At 41.8% G+C, this 22,756-nt stretch overlaps 1 protein-coding gene and 3 long non-coding RNA genes across 7 annotated transcripts; 2 read left to right on the forward strand and 2 right to left on the reverse strand.

Moving 5' to 3' along the window:
• The first annotated feature begins 238 nt into the window (after positions 1-238).
• LOC121809283 lies at positions 239-2,543 on the forward strand. Its single transcript, XR_006052242.1, has 2 exons — positions 239-2,128; positions 2,247-2,543. It is a non-coding gene; the product is annotated as an uncharacterized LOC121809283 (long non-coding RNA).
• Positions 2,544-10,234: 7,691 nt separating this feature from the next.
• LOC121809603 lies at positions 10,235-15,635 on the forward strand. Its single transcript, XR_006052280.1, has 2 exons — positions 10,235-12,124; positions 12,243-15,635. It is a non-coding gene; the product is annotated as an uncharacterized LOC121809603 (long non-coding RNA).
• On the reverse strand, positions 12,965-16,289 carry LOC121809604. Its single transcript, XR_006052281.1, has 2 exons — positions 13,796-16,289; positions 12,965-13,463 (listed from the first exon to the last, which is right to left on the reverse strand). It is a non-coding gene; the product is annotated as an uncharacterized LOC121809604 (long non-coding RNA).
• A 256-nt stretch (positions 16,290-16,545) lies between these two features.
• On the reverse strand, positions 16,546-22,486 carry LOC121807138. 4 transcript variants are annotated; one of them, XM_042207336.1, is made up of 6 exons: positions 22,252-22,486; positions 21,066-21,125; positions 20,912-20,953; positions 17,698-18,318; positions 17,441-17,616; positions 16,546-17,297 (listed from the first exon to the last, which is right to left on the reverse strand). In XM_042207336.1, the coding sequence occupies exons 2-6, from the start codon at positions 21,077-21,079 to the stop codon at positions 16,699-16,701; spliced, it is 1,452 nt and encodes a 483-aa protein (XP_042063270.1). In that variant the 5' UTR covers positions 21,080-21,125; positions 22,252-22,486; the 3' UTR covers positions 16,546-16,698. The 4 variants fall into 4 exon arrangements, with proteins under 4 accessions (XP_042063270.1, XP_042063268.1, XP_042063269.1 ...); XM_042207334.1 differs by having other exon boundaries at positions 20,912-20,956; XM_042207335.1 differs by having other exon boundaries at positions 21,066-21,142.
• Positions 22,487-22,756: the final 270 nt, after the last annotated feature.

The raw sequence follows: 22,756 nt of genomic DNA on the forward strand, positions 1-22,756 counted from the left end.
AATCTAGTGTACCGTGAAGGTGGCCACCTTCAACAGTACCCTCGCCGGCCAACCTCTCTAGGATGGCTCACGGCTCTTGTGCACATTATTCCGAATAGGATTTGCGGTCCTATTGGGAACCGAATTCGTTACTAACCTTTTGGCATCGCCAAAAGTCTCGGCATATAGCCCTATCAGACAGGTCTCAAAAATAAATATTTTATGGCATGACAACAACTTTAAAAGAGATGATCACATTTTCATTTTTCAGAAAAAATATTTCATACTTCAAAACATTTGCTTTATATCCACACTGTAGTGCTGAATATTAAAAGAAATGCCACCTTGTGTGCTTATCTTCACTTAAATTCCTCGTTAGGCCTCACTTGCCCTGGACTGTTTTCTCCCTTGAAAAATAGTGTAACACGCTAATTAGTACTTGAACTGTCTTTCTGAAAAGAATGCATGCATCCTATAGGATAGCATCTATCTCTTAGTCTCGGCTTATAGGATTTCTCTTTAAATCCTAACTCGGCTTTACTGCTCTGCAGTACTTAATCATTTTCTTTACTTCCTTTGGGGAAATTCTATTTTCTCAATAAATATGGATTCTTAAAATCCCTCCCTAAATTCCTTCTTCTTCGGATTTTTCTCAAGGCCGCCCATGGCGTCGCAGGGCGACGCGGTCGACTTTCGCATCTCCGCTTTAATATTTTCCGTCTTCGGAAACTTAGTAATTTATTCGGGAATTAATGATTTAAGCTCCAAGCTTAATTCCTTAAATTAATTCCACTCCACAATATTAATTTCCCCAAGTCCACTAATTTAATGAAGTAGCCCACTCCAATAAATCTCTTGGCCCAAACTAAATTAGAACTACACAAATTTATTCAAATTTGGCCCAGCTACCAATTAATCGGCCCAACTTATTAATTACTGGCCCAATTCCTCAATGTAATTAAAGTGGCTCACTTTCAATAATTTAAAATGGGACTAATTTATACTCCTTCCGTCGGCTTCCTTTCTCAACTTTTCTTTCCTTCTCTCTTTTTTTTTTTTCTAAAATCCAAATTAAGAATAACAGAAGGCAGCGCCTTCTTCTTCTTCACGCCCCCATTTCCGTTTCCTCCCCTTTTCCGGCGGTTCTCGCCCCCAAATTGGACTTCTCCTCAAAATCCCCAAATTTTCCAAATCCCTAAATTTTCCAAATCCCTAAATTGAGGAATTACAGCAGCGGCACTCTCCTCCGTCGTGGTTCCCGCCGAAATCGCCGCTCCACGGCGTTGTCGCCGGCTCCGCCTCCTCTGCAGTTCCTCCCCACAGCGAGCTCTCCCTTTGCAACGATGTGAACGCCGCCGGCGGGCAGCGCTGCTGCGCGCGCCGTCTCCGGCTCTCTCGCCCCCTTCCTCGACGGTCCATCAGTGCAGAGGAGGCGTCGCCTCCTTCTGTCTTCCCCTATTCCCCTTTCACCATTTCGTGATTTATTCCGAGCTCTAGTTATGGCAGCATTGATTCATTGTTGAGTTTTGCCTAAGTTTTCTTTCTCAAGTGGTGATCTTGTTGGGGAGAGTTTGCTCTAAGTTCGATTACCACTGGATGTTTATTGCTACTAGAATACTTGTGGTGCTAATTTCCTCTACTGATTATTGAGGCAGATTCTAAGTCCCCTTGAGTTCTTGTCCTTGGTTACCTACTGTGATTGTTCTACATGATGCAAGAGTGGTGATGGGGTTGAGGGAATTACCTTGCTCGGTGCACCCTCTCGGTCTGCCCTCCTCACTGCCGCTGCTCCTCACCGCCGCCCCTTACTCCGCTGCACTCCCTTGCCTTGCGAGAATTTTGCAGGAAAAGAGTGTGGAGTGGGGAGGGGAGTGACGGTGGTATTTATAGGCAAATTTCCTCATCCTTGGTGGCAGGTTTTGGGGAGTGTAACTTGCTACTTTGAACTACATGTTTCTCCTTCTTTTGAGTTTGTTGTTTAGGCTTCCCTGCCTACTTTGGTGAAATTCTTGTGAATGACAAAAGGGCTGATTCCCAGCTCTAATTTGGGCATGTACAGTGGCTCATTCCACTATGATCCCTTGTTTGACTCCTTCTTTGGAGTAACTGGAATGCGTGATGAAATGTGGCTGCCTCCCTAGCCAAGAGGGTAGCCTCTCGGCTGTTCTATTCAGCCTAGTTCCTCCCCATGTTTTTTTTGAGCTTGCCTTCTTTCCCCCTCTATTTGTGTCTCATTATCTAACCCCTTTTTCATGCAAAATTTTCAGGTACTAAGGCTGCACATTTGGAGCTTGGAGGAGCTGGATTTTCGAGAGAGAGAAGGAGAAGAGAAAGGAGAATCTCATTCAACACCTACTTGCCTTATTGCTAGGTTTAGCCACTTTGTTAGAGTACTAGGTTCAAAAATAGCTCTTGACCAAGCTCTAGTTAGTCACTAGTTGGTGTTGTCCCTCTCAAGATGTAGTGTAGGATAGTTTGTAGTTTGACCTCATTGCGCGGAAAACGAGGCATGTAATATTTGTATTTGATTTTCTCCAATAATTTCCAATAGTCATTTATTTCAACATTGCTATTGAAATAAGAATCTTTGCTGCACTTAAATTTTCCTTCTCAACAAATACTTAATTTGATCCGACGTCGGGAATTACAACGAAAAATTTCACGCCCTCAAAGTGAGAATTAATCGAGCTCATAATCCGACTTGATCATAAATAAGGGGATTAAAAATCCGGGGCGTCACATTCCACCCTCCTTAAACGAAATTTCGTCCCGAAATTTGTACGGCTTTACTCAAACAGCTCAGGATACCGCTCCCTCATTTTATCTTCTAACTCCCACGTGGCCTCTTCCTGCCCGTGGTGTTCCCATAGTACTTTTACTGAAGGAATTGATTTATTTCTTAATTGCTGTACTTTTCTATCCAGAATTTCCTTCGGCCTTTCCTCATAGCTCAAGTCCGGGTTTAATATCATCTCTTCCTGGTGAACCACGTGCTTCGGATCAAACACATATTTCCTAAGTTGTGATACATGGAATACGTTGTGAACATTTCCAAAACTCGGCGGTAATGCTAATCGATAAGCCACTGGCCCGACCGCTTCTAGGATCTCATACGGTCCTATATATCAGGGTCGGAGTTTTCCCTTGACTCCGAATCTGGCTATCCCTTTTGAGGGTGATACTTTTAAGAAAACTTTATCTCCCACCTCAAACTGCAAATCAGTCCGTCGGACATCCACATAGGACTTCTGTCTGTCCTGAGCCTCCTTGATCCTCTCTCGGATCTTTCTGACAATTTCTATCATTTCGTCAATTACATCCGGGCCCGAAATCTTCCTCTCACCGACCTCGTCCCAATAGAGAGGTGATCTACATTTCCTCCCGTACAGTGCTTCGTACGGAGCCATATCAATCGTTGCCTGGTAACTATTGTTGTAGGCAAACTCTATTAGTGGCAGTACTTGTTCCCAACTGCTTCCTCTATCGAGCACTACTGCTCTCAGCATGTCCTCGAGTGTCTGAATTGTTCTCTCCGACTGCCCGTCGGTCTGTGGGTGGAATGCTGTGCTAAAATTCAATTGTGTCCCCAGTTCTTTCTGTAAGCTCTTCCAAAATCGGGATGTGAATTTGGCATCTCTATCCGACGTGATCGTTGCCGGTATACCGTGCAGGCAAATGATTTCCTTCACGTATATCTGGGCTAACTTCTCCGATCCGTACGTGATAGGGATTGGTATAAAGTGAGCGCTCTTAGTGAGACGATCGACTATTACCCAAATTGCAGTATTTCCTCTCTGAGAATTTGGCAGTCCCGTGACAAAATCCATGGCTATGTGTTCCCACTTCCATTCGAGTATTTCCAACGGCTGTAGCTTTCCATATGGTCGCTGGTGTAGTGCCTTAACTTGTTGACATGCAAGACACCTCTCGACGTAGGAAGCTACATCTCTCTTCATGTCGTCCCACCAGAATTTCTTCTTTAAGTCTTGGTACATTTTTGTACTCCCTGGGTGGGCGGTGTATGGGGTATCGTGTGCCTCGCTCATTATCTCATTTCTGAGCTCCTCTTGGTTGGGCACACACAGTCTCCCTTCAAACAGGAGCGCATTGTCTGCCTCCTCCTGAAAATTCTTTCGTTTGCCTGTTCTCGATTTCGAACGCCACTTCTCTAGAGTCTCGTCCCGTCTCTGGGCTTCCACAATCCTGGCCCTTAAATCGGGAACAACTACTAGAGTTGAGATTACACTTTTCGTCGTTTCAGGTGCTTGCACCATCTCCAAGCTCATTCTGTCAAATTCTCTTAGTTGTTCTTCTTCCTGGGTGAACAGGACTGCTGATTGGTGCTGACTCTTACGGCTCAGCGCGTCTGCCACGACGTTAGCCTTACCCGGGTGGTAGTTTATGCCACAATCGTAATCCTTTACTAGTTCGAGCCATCTTCTCTGTCTCATGTTCAAGTCCTTTTGTTCGAAGAGATATTTGAGGCTTTTGTGGTCCGTGAAAATCTCACACCTAACTCCATATAGATGGTGTCTCCAAATTTTCAACGCGTGAACCACTGTTGCTAGCTCTAGGTCGTGTGTTGGGTAATTGAGCTCGTGTGGTCTGAGCTGTTGTGATGCATAAGCAATCACCTTCCCATTCTGCATCAACACACACCCAAGTCCACTTTTGGAAGCATATGTATAGACAACGTAATCCGTCCCTGATTCGGGGACTGCTAGTACGGGTGCACTGGTCAATTTCTCCTTTAGTAGTTGGAAGCTTTCCTCGCACTCGGGAGACCATGAGACTTTGGTTCCCTTCTTGAGTTGCTGAGTCATTGGCCTGGCGATTTTTGAAAATCTCTCAATAAACATTCTGTAGTAGCCAGCTAGTCCGAGGAAACTTCGGATCTCATTAGGCGTTGTCGGCGCCTTCCAATTCCGTACTGCTTCCACTTTAGCAGGATCCACTCGGATTCCTTCTGCTGTCACAATATGTCCGAGAAAATTTACCTCCTTGAGCCAAAATTCGCACTTGCCGAATTTGGCTTACAGCTTCTCTGCCCGTAGTGTTTCTAGGGCAAGCCGCAGGTGTTCCTCGTGTTCCCTTTTGTTTTTAGAGTATACCAACACATCGTCGATGAAGACTAGGACAAACTTGTCGAGATATGGGTGGAAAACGCGGTTCATCAAGTTCATGAATACTGCCGGTGCATTCGTTAGCCCAAATGGCACCACAGTAAATTCATAGTGACCGTATCTGGTTCGGAAGGCCGTCTTGGGCACATCCTCTGGCTTAATTTTCAGTTGGTGATATCCTGACTTTAGGTCCATTTTGGAGAACACACTGGCTCCCTTGAGCTGATCAAACAGATCATCAATCCTGGGTAACGGGTACTTGTTCTTGAGAGACAACTTGTTAAGCTCTCGGTAGTCTACACACATTCTCATGGTTCCGTCTTTCTTTTTTACGAATAGTACAGGGGCTCCCCATGGTGAGACGCTAGGTCTGATGAATCCCAGGTCCAGGAGTTCTTGCAACTTTACCTTAAGTTCATCCAGTTCCTTTGGAGCCATTCGATATGGTGCTTTCGACACCGGGGCAGATCCTGGTTCTAGATCTATCGTGAATTCCACTTGTCTGTCTGGCGGAAGACCAGACAGAGTATCAGGGAATACATCTGGGAATTCACGAGCGATCTCGACCTCCTTTAGTTTCCTCTCCTCTTTCTCTTCTTTGTTCAAGTAAACAAGGTATGCCGGGCATCCTTTCTTTATCAACTTGCTGGCTTGCAGCATTGATACTACAGACTTTCGGGTTCTCATGGAGATTCCGTGAAAGCGAGTAGTTTCTCCTTCAGGGTTTCTAAAGGAAATTTGTCTTTCCTTGCATAAGATGGTGGCATAGTTTTCAGCCAGCCAGTCCATTCCTAAGATTATGTCTATGTCCCACATAATCATAACACTGAGGTTGTTTGCTACAACCTTAAGTTCGCCCAGAGTGATTTCTAAGTTCGGGCAAGTACGAGATATTTCTATCCGTCCTCCTACTGGGGAAACTACTTCCATTCTATGTTCAGATTCTTTTGTATCGAGTTTCAGAGTAGTTACGCAATGAGCAGATATAAAAGAATGCGAAGCACCAGTATCAAACAGAAGCATAACGGGTGTGTTGAAAAGCTTACCCATACCTGCCAAATTTCCCCGGTTCGACTCGGGCTGCTTCTGCCTCATTGCATAAGCTCGAACCTGTGTTGGGAGGCCTCTGCTGCTGATTCCTTGGTATCTGCTGTGAATTTGATCCATCCTGGACATTCATTGCGCGCAGTTGCGGGCGCTGAGTTGACGGGTTAGGCCTTACTCCTGTCCCTGAGTTCCTGCTTGGATAGTTCTTAGCAAAATGTCCAGCTTTCCCGCAGTTGAAACAGGTATCAGCCCCTGCCTTGCAGGTGCCTCCATGCAGCCTGTTGCATCTAGGACACGGACTGGGTCCTGCCACATTCCCTTGGAATGATCCAGGGTTAACTTGGTACCTGCCATATTGTGGCCTGCTTGGTCCGTAACCTCCTCTTTTTAAATCAGGTTGAGCTCGTGGTCCTTCCCACTTTCTCTTGTCCCTAGATGGTTGGGACTAAGTAGGGTTCATGGCTGGGGCAGTCTTTTCCCCTGGCATGGCTGCCTCTATGTCCAGTGCTCGTCTCAGAGCCTAAGTGTAGGACAGTCCTCTGTGGCTAGCCAGCGTCATGCGTATCTCATGTCTCAAACCAGTACATAATTTCTCAGCCATCTTGGCATCGGTATCTACCTAATCTGGGCGTACCGTGCCATTTCACAGAACATTCGGTCATAGTCTGTCACCGACATTCGTCCTTGCTTCAGATGATAGAATTCAACCTCCTTTTTCTTCCTGTAGCTCTTGGGAATATACTTCTCATAGATCTCAGTTTTAAATTCTTCCCAAGTCATTTCCTCTACATGCATTGGACCCATAGTCTTTTTCCTTGCTTCCCACCAGAAATCTGCTGGTCCAGTTAATTGGAAAGTCACGCAGGACAACCGCTCCTGGTCCGCGCAGTGTAAGAAGTTAAATATGCGTTCCAGTGCACGGATCCATGTTTCTGCCACCATTGGGTCTCCCAACCCGTTAAACGTTGGTGGGTTCTGTCTCAGAAATATTTTCTCAACCCGACGATCCTGTGGTTGTGGTGGTGGTGGGGGTGGTGGGGGGTGGTGACGGTGGAACTGGCGATGGAGGTGGTGTTACTTCGTTCCACTCCTCTTGCACTTCTCCTCCATAGATTGGAAGATTGTTTTGGGCTTGTCCTCGGCCCCTTCCACATCCTCGGCCTCGTGGCCTGCCAACTCTTCGTGGTGGCATCCTGGTGGTTTATGAAACTCCTTTAATAGATTCAACATTTATGATGGCTAAACAGAATCGTGGGATTCCAAGATATAAATGAACACTGCTTTTCGAGATAACGAGATTTCATATATATCGTAAATCGAGTACATCAGAAGAGTTTGCCTCGAAAGGTCTTGTTACAAAAGAACGCAAATCCAAGTACGCATCATGAAGTCCCGGTACTACGGAACATCACCAAAAGTACTTAGCTACTGCCCTTCTAACAGCTCGGGTCTTACGTGCTAATCAAAAGTAATCTGCTGAAAACCTCCCAAAAGAAAACACTATATCAGAACGCCATCATACTAGGACGTTTCTTATGGTACAATCCACCTACCGCTCCTCAGTACAAAACCCACTTTCCCGAAGGGGCGTAGTAGCCACAGTCCCGGATATCATCACTGTCGCTGTCACTATCCGATGAGCGCCCTCTTTTGGCCTTCGCTCCTCATCACTATTGACGAGTATGGGGTTGTCCTCGTCCTCTCCGCATGCCCATTCCCAGAGGAGGTGCGGGTCCTCCACGCTCTCCTCAGTGAGGGCTGGGGGCGCGGCCTCATTCTCGGCCTTCCTGAGGTGCGGCCATATAGCATCCACGCGCACCATGCGCCTCCCCATGTCCGGGTGGTCGACCTCAGTTGCCGAGCGGATGTGCATGTATCTGCTCGGAACTGTGATGGCCTGCAGACGGGAGCTCCCGACTGGTGCGACCACTGGCGGGCCTTCCTCCTCATCCTCCTCTGAGTCAGCCGCAAGGGCCTTCCCCTTTCGGGCAGCCTCCTGTGCCTCACGCTCTGCCTCCATGGGGAAAGTGGGGTCCCGCATAGAAGGTGGGCGTGCCGGCGGTGCCCTCGGAGTCCTGCTCTCGACTGGTCGCCGAGATGGCCCTGCTTCGGACTCCCACTGGCTGGGACGTCCTGGCTCCATTGGCGCCGGAGGGTCCTGTACCTCGGGTCTGGGCGAGTCGATCAACAAGGGTGAAACCGACCCGTAGCACACAAAGCGAGTGAATACTGCTAACAGGAATCTAGGAAAGTCTCCTACCAAGTCACAAGCAGGGTAGGCAGTGACTATGTACTTATCGGCCACCATGGTAGCCCACTCTTTCCATCCATCGGGTAGCAAACTCAGCAGACGAACTATGCCGTCGTATCTGGTGACGCTGCCATGGAAGGCTGCATCCCACCATAGACGCTGGTAGTGCGCCAAAAACTCGCCCAGTGAGTCACCATAGCACCTCTGGTAGGTCTGGTAGGCCCTCACATACTCCTCGGGGCTAGCACCTCTCCTCACCCGTTTTCGGGCGGTAAAACGACGACGAGCCATCTACACAAGGACACGTCTCGAGTCAGAGAAGGCAACACAAGAGAACAAAACGCGAAGACACAACGTAAAGCGATGCATGCGAGTCTAAGGGGTCATCCCCTAGAGCCACTATACTGCGTGATCTAACGTCACCAGACTAAGTCCTCATCTCAAACTATTGTTCCATAAGGCTTTCGTGGTGAAGAACACCAATTTCTTTGGATTTAAAATGAGTGACTTGGTCACCGTGAGGATCCATCTCGTGCTATTCTCTCATAGCACCGTTCCTTGTCTTTCTATCTCAACAGTTGCCCCTCTTGTGCTCTTATGCACTGGGCGTCGGATTTTCTGGTGAAACTGTGTTTCCTTGGCTCACACTTTCATAATCAACTTTGTCTTGCCATCATTCGGAAAACAAATTGCTCGGGAAAGCAATAAGAGGATTTATGGTTCATCCTTTGTAGTTTCAGTTTGAACTACATCCTTTAGGAAAGTACTTATCCTTTCCCTGTCCTTTCTATTTTCTTTACGAGGTGGGCATCCTCGTCGCACTTTGTGTAATTATTTCAAAATTTTCTTTCTCTTTCAACTTTCAGCTTGGTTGAACGTCCTGGAGCATTGATCGAGTCGATTGCTTGGAAGGATCTAGCGAACAAGTCTAGATCTTGACTGAAGGAGTGTGTGGATATCAGAGTAAGAAAGAAACTGTAGGCTCTGATACCACTCTGAAGAACTCGTGCCCACATCCTACCACCTTTTCAACTCACTTTCCATTACATTTCTTAAAACTTGTGCCCAGTCAAATGGGTGATTCGCGACTAATGGGGGATTAAAGAAGCGGGGATAGAAAAGGGGTAAAATCTGAAGAACTTGTCGAAGGACAAATGTGATATTACCAAAATAACAGTCGAGTATTTGGTACAATCTCAAAATAGAATGTTTGACATGTCAACTGAATCAGAGTTCAATGATGAGACAATACTATTCTCATTCAACAAAACACAGCGGAATAGGTCCCAACTGAACGACTTCGTGTATGGAGACACGAATCGTCGAGATATCCACAGGCTTATTTAATAGCATCGACTCCGATCAATCATTTCTCCATCCTGACGTTCAACCTGCACGTTTATAAATACATGCAGGGCTGAGTACAGGAGTACTCAGTGAACACGTGCCGAAAACAAAACATACAATATAAGTTGTCATCCATCCTCAGTATCACCCGGGGGTTTTTCTTAAAAGGCCCGAGCATACTAAATTCTTTTGTGATCTTAAAAGTTCGACTGATCAGTCTAAGTTCTTTTGTATTCTGCCATGTCTGAGAATCTAGTGTACCGTGAAGGTGGCCACCTTCAACAGTACCCTCGCCGGCCAACCTCTCTAGGATGGCTCACGGCTCTTGTGCACATTATTCCGAATAGGATTTGCGGTCCTATTGGGAACCGAATTCGTTACTAACCTTTTGGCATCGCCAAAAGTCTCGGCATATAGCCCTATCAGACAGGTCTCAAAAATAAATATTTTATGGCATGACAACAACTTTAAAAGAGATGATCACATTTTCATTTTTCAGAAAAAATATTTCATACTTCAAAACATTTGCTTTATATCCACACTGTAGTGCTGAATATTAAAAGAAATGCCACCTTGTGTGCTTATCTTCACTTAAATTCCTCGTTAGGCCTCACTTGCCCTGGACTGTTTTCTCCCTTGAAAAATAGTGTAACACGCTAATTAGTACTTGAACTGTCTTTCTGAAAAGAATGCATGCATCCTATAGGATAGCATCTATCTCTTAGTCTCGGCTTATAGGATTTCTCTTTAAATCCTAACTCGGCTTTACTGCTCTGCAGTACTTAATCATTTTCTTTACTTCCTTTGGGGAAATTCTATTTTCTCAATAAATATGGATTCTTAAAATCCCTCCCTAAATTCCTTCTTCTTCGGATTTTTCTCAAGGCCGCCCATGGCGTCGCAGGGCGACGCGGTCGACTTTCGCATCTCCGCTTTAATATTTTCCGTCTTCGGAAACTTAGTAATTTATTCGGGAATTAATGATTTAAGCTCCAAGCTTAATTCCTTAAATTAATTCCACTCCACAATATTAATTTCCCCAAGTCCACTAATTTAATGAAGTAGCCCACTCCAATAAATCTCTTGGCCCAAACTAAATTAGAACTACACAAATTTATTCAAATTTGGCCCAGCTACCAATTAATCGGCCCAACTTATTAATTACTGGCCCAATTCCTCAATGTAATTAAAGTGGCTCACTTTCAATAATTTAAAATGGGACTAATTTATACTCCTTCCGTCGGCTTCCTTTCTCAACTTTTCTTTCCTTCTCTCTTTTTTTTTTTTCTAAAATCCAAATTAAGAATAACAGAAGGCAGCGCCTTCTTCTTCTTCACGCCCCCATTTCCGTTTCCTCCCCTTTTCCGGCGGTTCTCGCCCCCAAATTGGACTTCTCCTCAAAATCCCCAAATTTTCCAAATCCCTAAATTTTCCAAATCCCTAAATTGAGGAATTACAGCAGCGGCACTCTCCTCCGTCGTGGTTCCCGCCGAAATCGCCGCTCCACGGCGTTGTCGCCGGCTCCGCCTCCTCTGCAGTTCCTCCCCACAGCGAGCTCTCCCTTTGCAACGATGTGAACGCCGCCGGCGGGCAGCGCTGCTGCGCGCGCCGTCTCCGGCTCTCTCGCCCCCTTCCTCGACGGTCCATCAGTGCAGAGGAGGCGTCGCCTCCTTCTTTCTTCCCCTATTCCCCTTTCACCATTTCGTGATTTATTCCGAGCTCTAGTTATGGCAGCATTGATTCATTGTTGAGTTTTGCCTAAGTTTTCTTTCTCAAGTGGTGATCTTGTTGGGGAGAGTTTGCTCTAAGTTCGATTACCACTGGATGTTTATTGCTACTAGAATACTTGTGGTGCTAATTTCCTCTACTGATTATTGAGGCAGATTCTAAGTCCCCTTGAGTTCTTGTCCTTGGTTACCTACTGTGATTGTTCTACATGATGCAAGAGTGGTGATGGGGTTGAGGGAATTACCTTGCTCGGTGCACCCTCTCGGTCTGCCCTCCTCACTGCCGCTGCTCCTCACCGCCGCCCCTTACTCCGCTGCACTCCCTTGCCTTGCGAGAATTTTGCAGGAAAAGAGTGTGGAGTGGGGAGGGGAGTGACGGTGGTATTTATAGGCAAATTTCCTCATCCTTGGTGGCAGGTTTTGGGGAGTGTAACTTGCTACTTTGAACTACATGTTTCTCCTTCTTTTGAGTTTGTTGTTTAGGCTTCCCTGCCTACTTTGGTGAAATTCTTGTGAATGACAAAAGGGCTGATTCCCAGCTCTAATTTGGGCATGTACAGTGGCTCATTCCACTATGATCCCTTGTTTGACTCCTTCTTTGGAGTAACTGGAATGCGTGATGAAATGTGGCTGCCTCCCTAGCCAAGAGGGTAGCCTCTCGGCTGTTCTATTCAGCCTAGTTCCTCCCCATGTTTTTTTTGAGCTTGCCTTCTTTCCCCCTCTATTTGTGTCTCATTATCTAACCCCTTTTTCATGCAAAATTTTCAGGTACTAAGGCTGCACATTTGGAGCTTGGAGGAGCTGGATTTTCGAGAGAGAGAAGGAGAAGAGAAAGGAGAATCTCATTCAACACCTACTTGCCTTATTGCTAGGTTTAGCCACTTTGTTAGAGTACTAGGTTCAAAATAGCTCTTGACCAAGCTCTAGTTAGTCACTAGTTGGTGTTGTCCCTCTCAAGATGTAGTGTAGGATAGTTTGTAGTTTGACCTCATTGCGCGGAAAACGAGGCATGTAATATTTGTATTTGATTTTCTCCAATAATTTCCAATAGTCATTTATTTCAACATTGCTATTGAAATAAGAATCTTTGCTGCACTTAAATTTTCCTTCTCAACAAATACTTAATTTGATCCGACGTCGGGAATTACAACGAAAAATTTCACGCCCTCAAAGTGAGAATTAATCGAGCTCATAATCCGACTTGATCATAAATAAGGGGATTAAAAATCCGGGGCGTCACATTCCACCCTCCTTAAACGAAATTTCGTCCCGAAATTTGTACGGCTTTACTCAAACAGCTCCGGGGCGTCACAGACGTATACTCTTTTGAGCTCTGCCCCTAGGGTATACTCTCACTCAAGCTACACCACTAGTTACACATGGTGCTAGTTGTGAATTTACCAAGTGGCTAACCTCGGGCTAATCACCAAGCAATCATAGTCCGACCATGGATTTTTCCAAACATTCATCTCACCCAACATGGGGAGGGATTCTCTCAAGAAGACACTCTTTATATAAACCCAATCTATCTATTACAAATGATATAAAAGACACTATTTATGAACGTGGATGGTGGGAGATGAAAGGTCACTCAAGCTAGGGTTGGAATATGAAAAGGCGCTCAGAATAATTCAAAATCTTGCTTTTTTTAGTCTTCCAGGACACAAAAAGCCCGGTTGGGCGTTTTCATGCATCAAAACGTCGGCCCACGCAAACTCTCTAGAGTCTTCGTTACTTGACTGCGCAACTTTCGTAGAATGACCATAACTTCCTTACCAGGGCTCCAATTGAGGCGCGCAAGGTACTGACACGGAACTCTTTCGACGATGAAGACAATGGTCATCTTAGAAGATTATTTGCACTTCAACTTAATAGGTAGACTGATGTTTGAAACAGTCTAGTTTGGCTCATTGCATGCCCTCACTTCTCTTTCTCTCACTTTGGCGCTTCCCAGAGCACTTCGTCCTCTCCTTTTTGAAAGGATTTGTCCTAAAATTTGGTTCTTTGATTCTTCTTTTGGCCATTGCAAAAAGTACAACAAAACAAGAACTTGGCTTTGATACCAAATAATGAGAATCTCCAAAATTAGCCTAAGAATTGTGCTTGTAAAAACAAAAATGAGGTAGAACACTAATACTCTGGATTTTGCTTGATTTTAAAGATGTGACTTGCATAATTTTGACCACATTTTGCCAAGAAAAATCATGATTATGCTTTAATCTCTATTATGTTAGTATTTTTTTACCAGTTCGTGAATGATGTACATGTAAAGAGTTTAATATTTGGTAAAAAGGGGCGAAAGGCGGAGCTCGGGATCAAACCTAGTGAATCGCTAGGAAGCCGCTATACTCCATAGCAACTCGCTGGAAATGTAGCTGCATGCAATCCAGTCCTAAGAAAGAGATGTAAAAAAAAGTAGGAGGGAGAGAGAGGGAAAAGGTAGTGAAATGAGTGTTCGTGAACTGTGGGTTTATATTATAAATGATGTATAAGATTATTATCTATTGAAAACTTTATATATTTAGACTTGGTCTAATTAGGGGACGACTCAAAATGATAAAAGTAGTCCATTTTTGGGAACGGAGGGAGTAGTATATAGCATCTTTCGAATGTTTGTATATTTAAAAACTCTTTATCCATTTTTACCATTTCAAAGAGAAGGAATATTTTGTTAGTGTATTTTATTTATGCATTTATAAGATGTTTGATTTACATTTAAACACATAAGTAACAAACAAGTTTAAGTCTGATGCATAGTAGACTAGTTGTAAGTGGCATGTATAGGTAACTTAGTCAATTCTTGCAGAAGAAAAATGAACTTCACAAGGTATTAGCTACCAATCGTGAAAGGTTGGGACGCCAGTCCAAAAATTTCCTTATTCGAACTATTTTCTTATTATGTTTTAGATTTTAGAATACTACGGAGTATTAATTTAAGTGATTAAACAATTAATTATCAGATAAATCACTTACAAAGCTAACTGTTTACCCTTCAAACTGAAAAGACAATTCACCAATTTAACTCTCAGTATAAATCAATTTTAGGTAGGTTAAATCAACTATGATATATGCAAAACTCAATCTTATGGCAGAATCAAAGAACCACACTTGACGGTCATTTTAGAGAGTACAATGATCAAATCTTAGTTTGTTTTTAGGTCATTATAGTAAGCATGACCTAAAATGATCTAAAATGACATCCGTATTATCAAATCTGGATTTTATAAAATGACCTAAAACAGACTAAAAGTGTTCTACAATGACCTAAAATAAACTAACAATGGATTCAACAGTTCGCCACTAGAGATTAGTTCGACATTGATTATAACCCTCTGCATACATTATTAAATACTTATTAGAAAATAGTAGTGAAGAATAATCGAGTGCCAAAAAATAAAGATGATTATATGATGATAGTGAAGATGCCATTTTAGGTGTTAAAAAAATTAGTGATTGTGAGTCCAAAGTATAAATTCCACATGGCCCAACCCCAACTTAAAATAGAAGAAATAAAGCATTAGATTTGGATTCCGTGACACTTTATTTTTGCATATTTTCAATCTTTTCATCACCTATTTATTTGCTTCGTATCATATTCATTATTCATATTCATCAACTAACCAATATTGTTACCATATTTACTCACATCCTATTTTCCGATGGCGATAACAGGCGGCGACACCGCTCGGAGCGTGCCTAGCGGCGGCAAGTACCAGATGACGGTGGAGGAGTTCAAGGGCTGGCTGATGAAATTCGACGCGGACCGAGACGGGCGGATCAGCCAAAAGGAGCTCCGGCAGGCCATCCGCAACTGCGGTGGCTGGTTCAGCGGCTGGAAAAGCACCCGAGGCCTCGGTGAAGCCGACGTCGACGGCAGCGGCTTTATTGATGAGCAAGAGATCGATTTGCTCTTGGATTTTGCCGAGACTAATATGGGATTCAAGTTTTACTATTGATTTCACTTCACTATATATCTCTATGCATGCTTCAAAATAATTTCTCTCTCTCTCTATATATCATTATACTCGGATTAGTAATTAGTTGTTTGTGTGCTGTGTTTTAATTTTATAAATAAATTTGGTTAGTTTGTGGTTGAAGAGTTGTCAATTGTCATGCCAAATTTATGCTAATTTTATATGAATACAGAATTGTCTCTATTTACAATAGTTTTCATTTTTCTCTTTTTGTACCACGTTATGCAAACTGATGAATTGACCTTTTTTTTGCAATTTTATGTAAGTAGTAGAGAGAAAAAAGTGGATAATTGAAAACAAAGGTGGAAAAAGATATTAAAGTTGGAAGAGATTAAAAGAGTTGATTTTACCAAAATATGAAAGAGAAATTAGTTACTCGGTAAAGATACATGTACTTGATTCTCCGCCTAAGAAAGAGACCCAAGTCCTACTAGCCCCGCGAAATGGTGAGTTGATTAATGATGCTCGAGCATTTACTTATTTTGAGTGCCTATTTATTTTCTGGAGTATATGAATATTGCAGTAATACATATATGAAAACCTCTTTCTTCATTTAAGTCATGATTACATTGATACCAAATTTTGCTATCTCAGAAATAAATTTTTTTACAAATTTGTGGAGACTTCTGGACCTAATATTACCTCCGTCCACCAAAAGTAATTTTGATTGAACATCTTGAATCTTAATGCAAAATTGATAAAATAAGAGTGAAATTGAATTTTACTGTAAATTGATAGAGATTAAAATGAAATTAAGTATGACTATTTTTTGGAGACATAGGTAGTACTAATTCATTACTACTTTCTCTATCTGCGAATAAATGTCTACACTTTAATTTTCATCTGTTCTTGAATAACTGGCTTATTTAACTTTCCATTTTTGATGAGTAAATTCATATTCCATTAATTTCCCTCATTAGTACTAAAACTAATATATACAAGTTAGTTTTATGTTCCATTTTTCAATTCACTTGATTTTATTTTTAAAAACCTGAATTGAGTCAAAGCAAAAGATAATTGATCACGAACAAAGGGAGTACTATCATTTACAGGTTGCACCATAAAAATAAGTGTGAAATTATAATAATCACCATCACTTCCACATACAAGTGTATATTAGCAATTTCTTCAAATAGGAGATAAATAGTTTTACATGAGTGAAAGTGGTAGAAAATTAATTACTATCTAAAAAAGTGTGTTAAGTAAACAAATTAAAGTATACAAGTGTTTACCAAAACAAAATCTTACACTCATAGCATCTCATTCTCCTTCACACTCGCTAATCTCGCATTCTCCCTGTCCTGCTTAAAGGTCCAATACAAAGGACTGTAAAACAAGCTGCACAACCCGAACGGGACCACCATCATCGACAGAAGCCCTCTCGACAACGCCATAGCCTCCCTCCTCGAGCCTAACACCGGGTCCACCGACTTAGAATCGTACCCGTATATCTTCTCTGCGAGGATTCCAACAATGGGAGCAGCAAACGACGAGAACGACACCTCAAAAGCACGGTCGAACGCATAGATCATTGTTCGGTGTTTGGGAGGGACAACCTCAGCAAACATCGGGCCGTTGGTGGCTGTGGCACACCAGCTGATGGTAAGGCCCATCAGGAAAAGCGTGGTCGCGTACGTGTAGTAACTGCTCACTTCTTGGGGAATGACTCGGAGAAGGAAGAGAGAGAAGGGGATGCCCATGAAAGAACTGAACTGCGCGCACATGACCCTCCCGGAGTAAGGGTATGCACGAGACATTCTATCTGCTATTACTCCACCAAAAAACGACCCTAGTGCACATCCAGCAGCGAACAGACCCACCAAGGTTGCTGCACTGTTGTGGTCGAAACCTGCACCTTGGTAGAGTTAGATCCAGTGACAGTTACCGATCAACAAGCGAGCTCCATATCAGTTCTCATTCCATAAAAAAATTTAAAAATAACCATATTATACTTTCATGGTAAAATTCAGATGGTGTCGAAGAGAAACATACCAATTAGTTCAAACCACAACGTGATGAAAACAATTGCTGTCCAGGGGACTGAACCAACAAGACCTTGTAATACAATGAATTGAAAGGTTGGAACTTTCATTATGATTTTCATGGCTGACCATGACTCCAGCCATACTGTTGTCGAACTTGTAGTTCGAGTTTCCATCAAACTCTCCCTGAAACAACATATCAACGAGTTCGGATTTTAATTTTCCATCCAAGTAAAACCTTCTTCTGAATAACCGATGCTAACATACCTATCAGACATCTTGCTTGTATCATTTGCGCTGATATTTCTTTTTGGATCTACAACAAGCTGATAGACGAGGAATGCAATTAAACAACTCAATGCTCCCATTATCAAGAAGGCGCATCGCCATCCAGGTATGCCCCATAAATCGTGACCAGCCATAACAGTGGCAATAGCTCCACCTCCTATGCCCCCTACAGTGCCAACTAGATTCAGAAATCCAAATCCAGTGCCTCTTATACCATCCATATAGCTATCTGCAATGAAAGACTGAAGTGCTGGTATAACAATTGCTAGTCCGAAGCCATTTATTGCTCTCCAGAATGCAACTTGAAAGAAATACTTGCTTGCTCCAACAGCAGCTGTTGATAAGGCCCAGCAGAGAATGCCAATAGTAAGAATTGTAGGGCGGTCGTAACTGATAGCCAAAACACCTGCCACAGGTGATGCCATTCCCTGAACAAAGTTCCTGATAAAAGTGAGATATCCAAGATCTGATGGCCCGACTTGGAAAGCTTCACTGACTTCTTTGTAAACAGCTGGAAGCAGATTCTCGTCAGCACGTTCCATTATCGCAGCCATGTTGATTATAATCAACGAGAGCGAGATCCCAAAAAATGTTCTTGTTCTGTAGCAAATGAACACAAAACATATATCAGATATTGCATCGAAACTCTTTTCAGAGTGTCCAAATATGATAAGGAAAGTAGTAACCATGAACTTTTGACTATTTTCTTACTGATATGTGAATGACCACAGAATTCACGAATCTCTTGTATGAATTATAATATCTAAATATATATATCAGCTAAGGATGTCGATTGTAGATGAGAAAAGCTTTTCAAGCCTCAGTTTAAGAAAAGCAAGTTCAAGGTAGATTAGTGAGGTTCATTATTCATAAATGAGTCAAGCTTGGGCATGATACTTCCCAAACACATAAAATTTTCAATTTGATCAGTGACTTGTATTTCCATATTTTACTTAGACATAAGTATATTATATATCTAATGGATTATAGTAATATACAGGTGAAAATTAAAAATATCCATTTTTGATAAAAGCATATTTATAAACTACCCACTTTTAAAAAAAACATGTAAAAATAACCACTTTACAAAAAGAGTAATTGGATGTGACACAATTTGCATGAAAATCGTCAAACTATGAGGAGCTGATCCGACAGAACTTGATTTGCAAAGCCAGAGCTACCGAAAGTAGGCAGAACTGGCTTGACACACCTCTAATCCTGTCAGAAGAAGAAAAAGTCAAAACTAAGTTTAGTTTTGAAGTTCTAGCTTTTGCAACTTCCGGCTTATAGAAGTGTCAGACCCTTTCTGTCAAACTTTCAGCAGTTCTGGCCTCGTGACTTTATTGTCGGAATAGAAGTTTGGAATCAATAGAAAAAATATAGGACATGATTTATGATGCACCCAAATAATTGACCAGGATCAGGTTGAACCTCGGAAAAGACCCAAGCAAAAGAACTCTGAGCAGGGAATAAAAAAAGACTGGGTTGCAGCAGATGTATATTTTGTTATATTCGACTTTGATGGTCGAGTAAAAATTTTGGAAATGGAAATGGTCCATAAAAGTTATAACTTGATTACCAAGAAACATTTGCACATGCAGTTAAGCCAAACACCATCAATTGCACATAAGAACAGCTTCTTGTATGGGGTCTTGAAAGAAAGATATACATGGATATTCTTTCGGGACTCGAGCAAACAAAGAAGTTTTCAGACTTAAGAAAACCTTATGAACTGAAGTTGTATGTGGAAGCAATCCTATGGACCCATGTTTGTAAAATTAACTCGGAGTCCTAAATCCTAAACCCATATGAATATCATCAACACCCTCTACCAATCCCACATTGATCTCTAATAGACCCAGAAGGGATTCGGTTCAGATAATCTGGAATCACACATGTTACGAGAAAAGAGAAAGCTATTGGTCAGCAAAGACATTTCAGCAACAGAAAGCTAAAGGACAAAATTTTGATATTATGATGAGAACAGTTCTACAAGTGGAAGACCACCCAACCAAAGACCCTTTCAGAATCTCAACCTATTATTTCCTCTGACTGAGATATTCTTCCATTTAAAAGAGAGCTGACAAGAAATTCTAGCCACAACAGTTAGGGATGCAAGTCTAATTTCCAGTAAAAACTGGTTATTTTATCTATAGTTTCTTTGACAATTTATTCCTTTTAGAATATCAATATGGTTTTGCTGAAGTTCAAACACTAATATTGATAAGATATCATATGTTTAGTGTGATAACTTACAAATTTGTTATTGCTTTACTCTTGTGACTAAAGTTTAAGCCATGATTAGTTTTTGTTATTAATATTTTTCAACAAAAGTTAAGGTGATTTAACATTGAGATCTGAGGAAACTAGCATCTGCATCTTGATTAATACAGATTCATTGAGAAATATTTCTTCAGAGATAAATGTGGATTCCATCAAAGTGACATCAATAATAATCCACATTGCATAATGATTGAATATAGGGAAGTCATACTTTCTGACAAATATGTGGATTACTTTGCGACAATGAATTTCTACAAAGTTAACATATAGTATTGTAGTTAACAGTCAATAAATTGAAATTTTATTAGTCTGCAAGAGATACTACATAGAAGGTAATCTGCTTAATCCCTAAAAAGGTATATCAGAAACGACGACAAGATGAAACTCAATTTTAAATACACACAAGCTCTATATCAGTTCAGATACTTCTGTATTTGAACAAGGTAAGTAAGCATGATCTGGTGAACATGAGTCATAACCAGAATTCTAATGTGGGACTCATGAATAACCCTTAAAGTATTTGAAGTCCTAAAATTAGACAACCTGCATACCATAAAAGTACTTCCCAGAGATAAATGCATAATGACTTCCACGTTAAAGATTGCTGATATTCACTAAAGGTTATCCATATCTAAAAATTAGCAAGGAAATACATAACTTCCAGGTACTGAATATATCATTCTCTCTACCTCAAAGTCTCAAACACAAAAGCAACTTATTAAAATTTACTTAGGACAAAAAAGTGATGCTAAAACTAGTCGAAAAGTGTGTGCTGTCGATATAGAATTCAAAAAATCAAGAAACATATATATAATGCTAAAACTAGTCGAAAAGTGTATGCTGCCAATATCAAATTCAAAATCAAGAAACATAGTATATACATATAGAGAGAGTAAATGGGTTCACTCACTTGTTCATGCTGCCAATCTTTTTTCTTCCTGATCTTATTAATCTGCTGTAGACAATAGACAAGTACATATTGTAAGAAAGGCTTTAACAAAACTATTTTCTAGAAGAAGTAAGAAGTGTACAAAAAGAATCTAAGCTTCATGTATTCAACTTACCGGTTGCTAAACATGTGCAGTGATTAATGCAGAGGTCAACTCTCTTGCATTATTGCTAGCCTATACAATTCATAATTCTGACATCAAGTCAAAGATACAGGAAATCAGAGACAAATCAGAGAAAAGGAGCAATATCACCATGGACAAGTTATGAGATAGATAAGCCATAATAGTCGTAATTGTAAGGTAATGTCCATCATTACATAAATATCCTACAATATTAGGCACTCGTAAGCATCCTAGGCATCCTACCAGGTTCTATAATAGCATACATATATAAAAATTTGATGCTTCGAGTACAAAGTAAACTTTGGTTTTGTATTATTCAATTGCAGAATTGCAGTTTTAGGAATAAACCCAGGCATGAAATGGTTAATTCCTAAAAGAAGAACGCGGAGATTTCTTAGAGCACCTTTGAAATACTGAATTTCAAGGAACAGCTTCAAAACAATAAGTAGCTGATAAATCAATTTGCATACGATACTTAGGTTCTCTTGAAACAAAAGGGAGACAAGAGGCATTTCCATAAGATAAGCAAAGAACTAAAATTCCATGCTTAGATTTCAGAATGCTAACAATAGTCTGATAAAGAAACAGTTACACTTTACCCTAAAAAAAACTTTAAAAAATGGAGAAGAAACAGTTACATTCATCACATTATTATACCGGAATCCCAATAATATACGAGGAAAAAGGAATCCTCACACACCTTTTCAAAATGCTGAACAAAAAAACAGTCAACTTAATAAAAACCTTTCTAAAAAGTTATCTCTATCATTTTCAAACACCTATGAATTTGAGATACATTCAGATAGAAGAATTCCAAAACATGTAGGGCTTAACACCGAAATTAGCTAACTCATGTCCTCTAGATTAACAAATCCACCCAAATATGTAGTGATATTCAAATCCATATCAACCAGTTCACTGCAAAATGAAACAAATGAATTTGAAACAACGTAGCATAAATCCAACAATCAAAGATGCACTGCCACAGATTTCAAATCCATTCCGTAATCCTCCAATCAAAATGCAATCAACGTCGTATCATATTATCCGTGGTCAGTTGGACATAATATTGAGCTCAAGGATTTGATTACGAAGCAAATTTGTGGAACAATCATGTGAACCAGCAGTTGACCGAACGATAAAATCTGGAAATTTGCAGATCGAGTGAGGAATTTACCTCGGCGCGTATTACGGCGATGCTACGGAGGCGGGCGGCGGAGAAAGGGGGGTTGAATGTCAACAGAGAGTGAAGGAGTTGTGCGTCGAAGAAAACGAAACGAAAACAAGGAAATATACGTTAGAGAATCCAGCCATGGACCAAGATCATTCACCCGCCACGCCAGCGCTATTAAACGCAGAATTCTCCCGCTTTGATGGGTCGTCTCACGTGTCCACGACTCCTTAGATTATCTGTTTATAGACCGGTAGGTATCTACGTTTTTTTATTATCTAATCTCAATGTTTTAAAAATCGGATTGCTAAAAAGCTATTGGTTCACGGTTTACTTAGTCAGATCAATCTAAGAGCATGCGCAGCGGTGGCGTCCGTCGCCACCGGCGTCCGTGCCAGCGTGGCGTCCGTCGCCACCGCCGTCCGCGCCGCTGGCACGGCGCTGCTCGATGTATCGAGCACGTCCGTGCCAGCGGACGCACACGTGGCGGTCTCCCATTCGTCAACGGCTC

This window comes from Salvia splendens, chromosome 6 (genome assembly GCF_004379255.2).
Source record: "Salvia splendens isolate huo1 chromosome 6, SspV2, whole genome shotgun sequence".
NCBI lineage: Eukaryota > Viridiplantae > Streptophyta > Magnoliopsida > Lamiales > Lamiaceae > Salvia > Salvia splendens.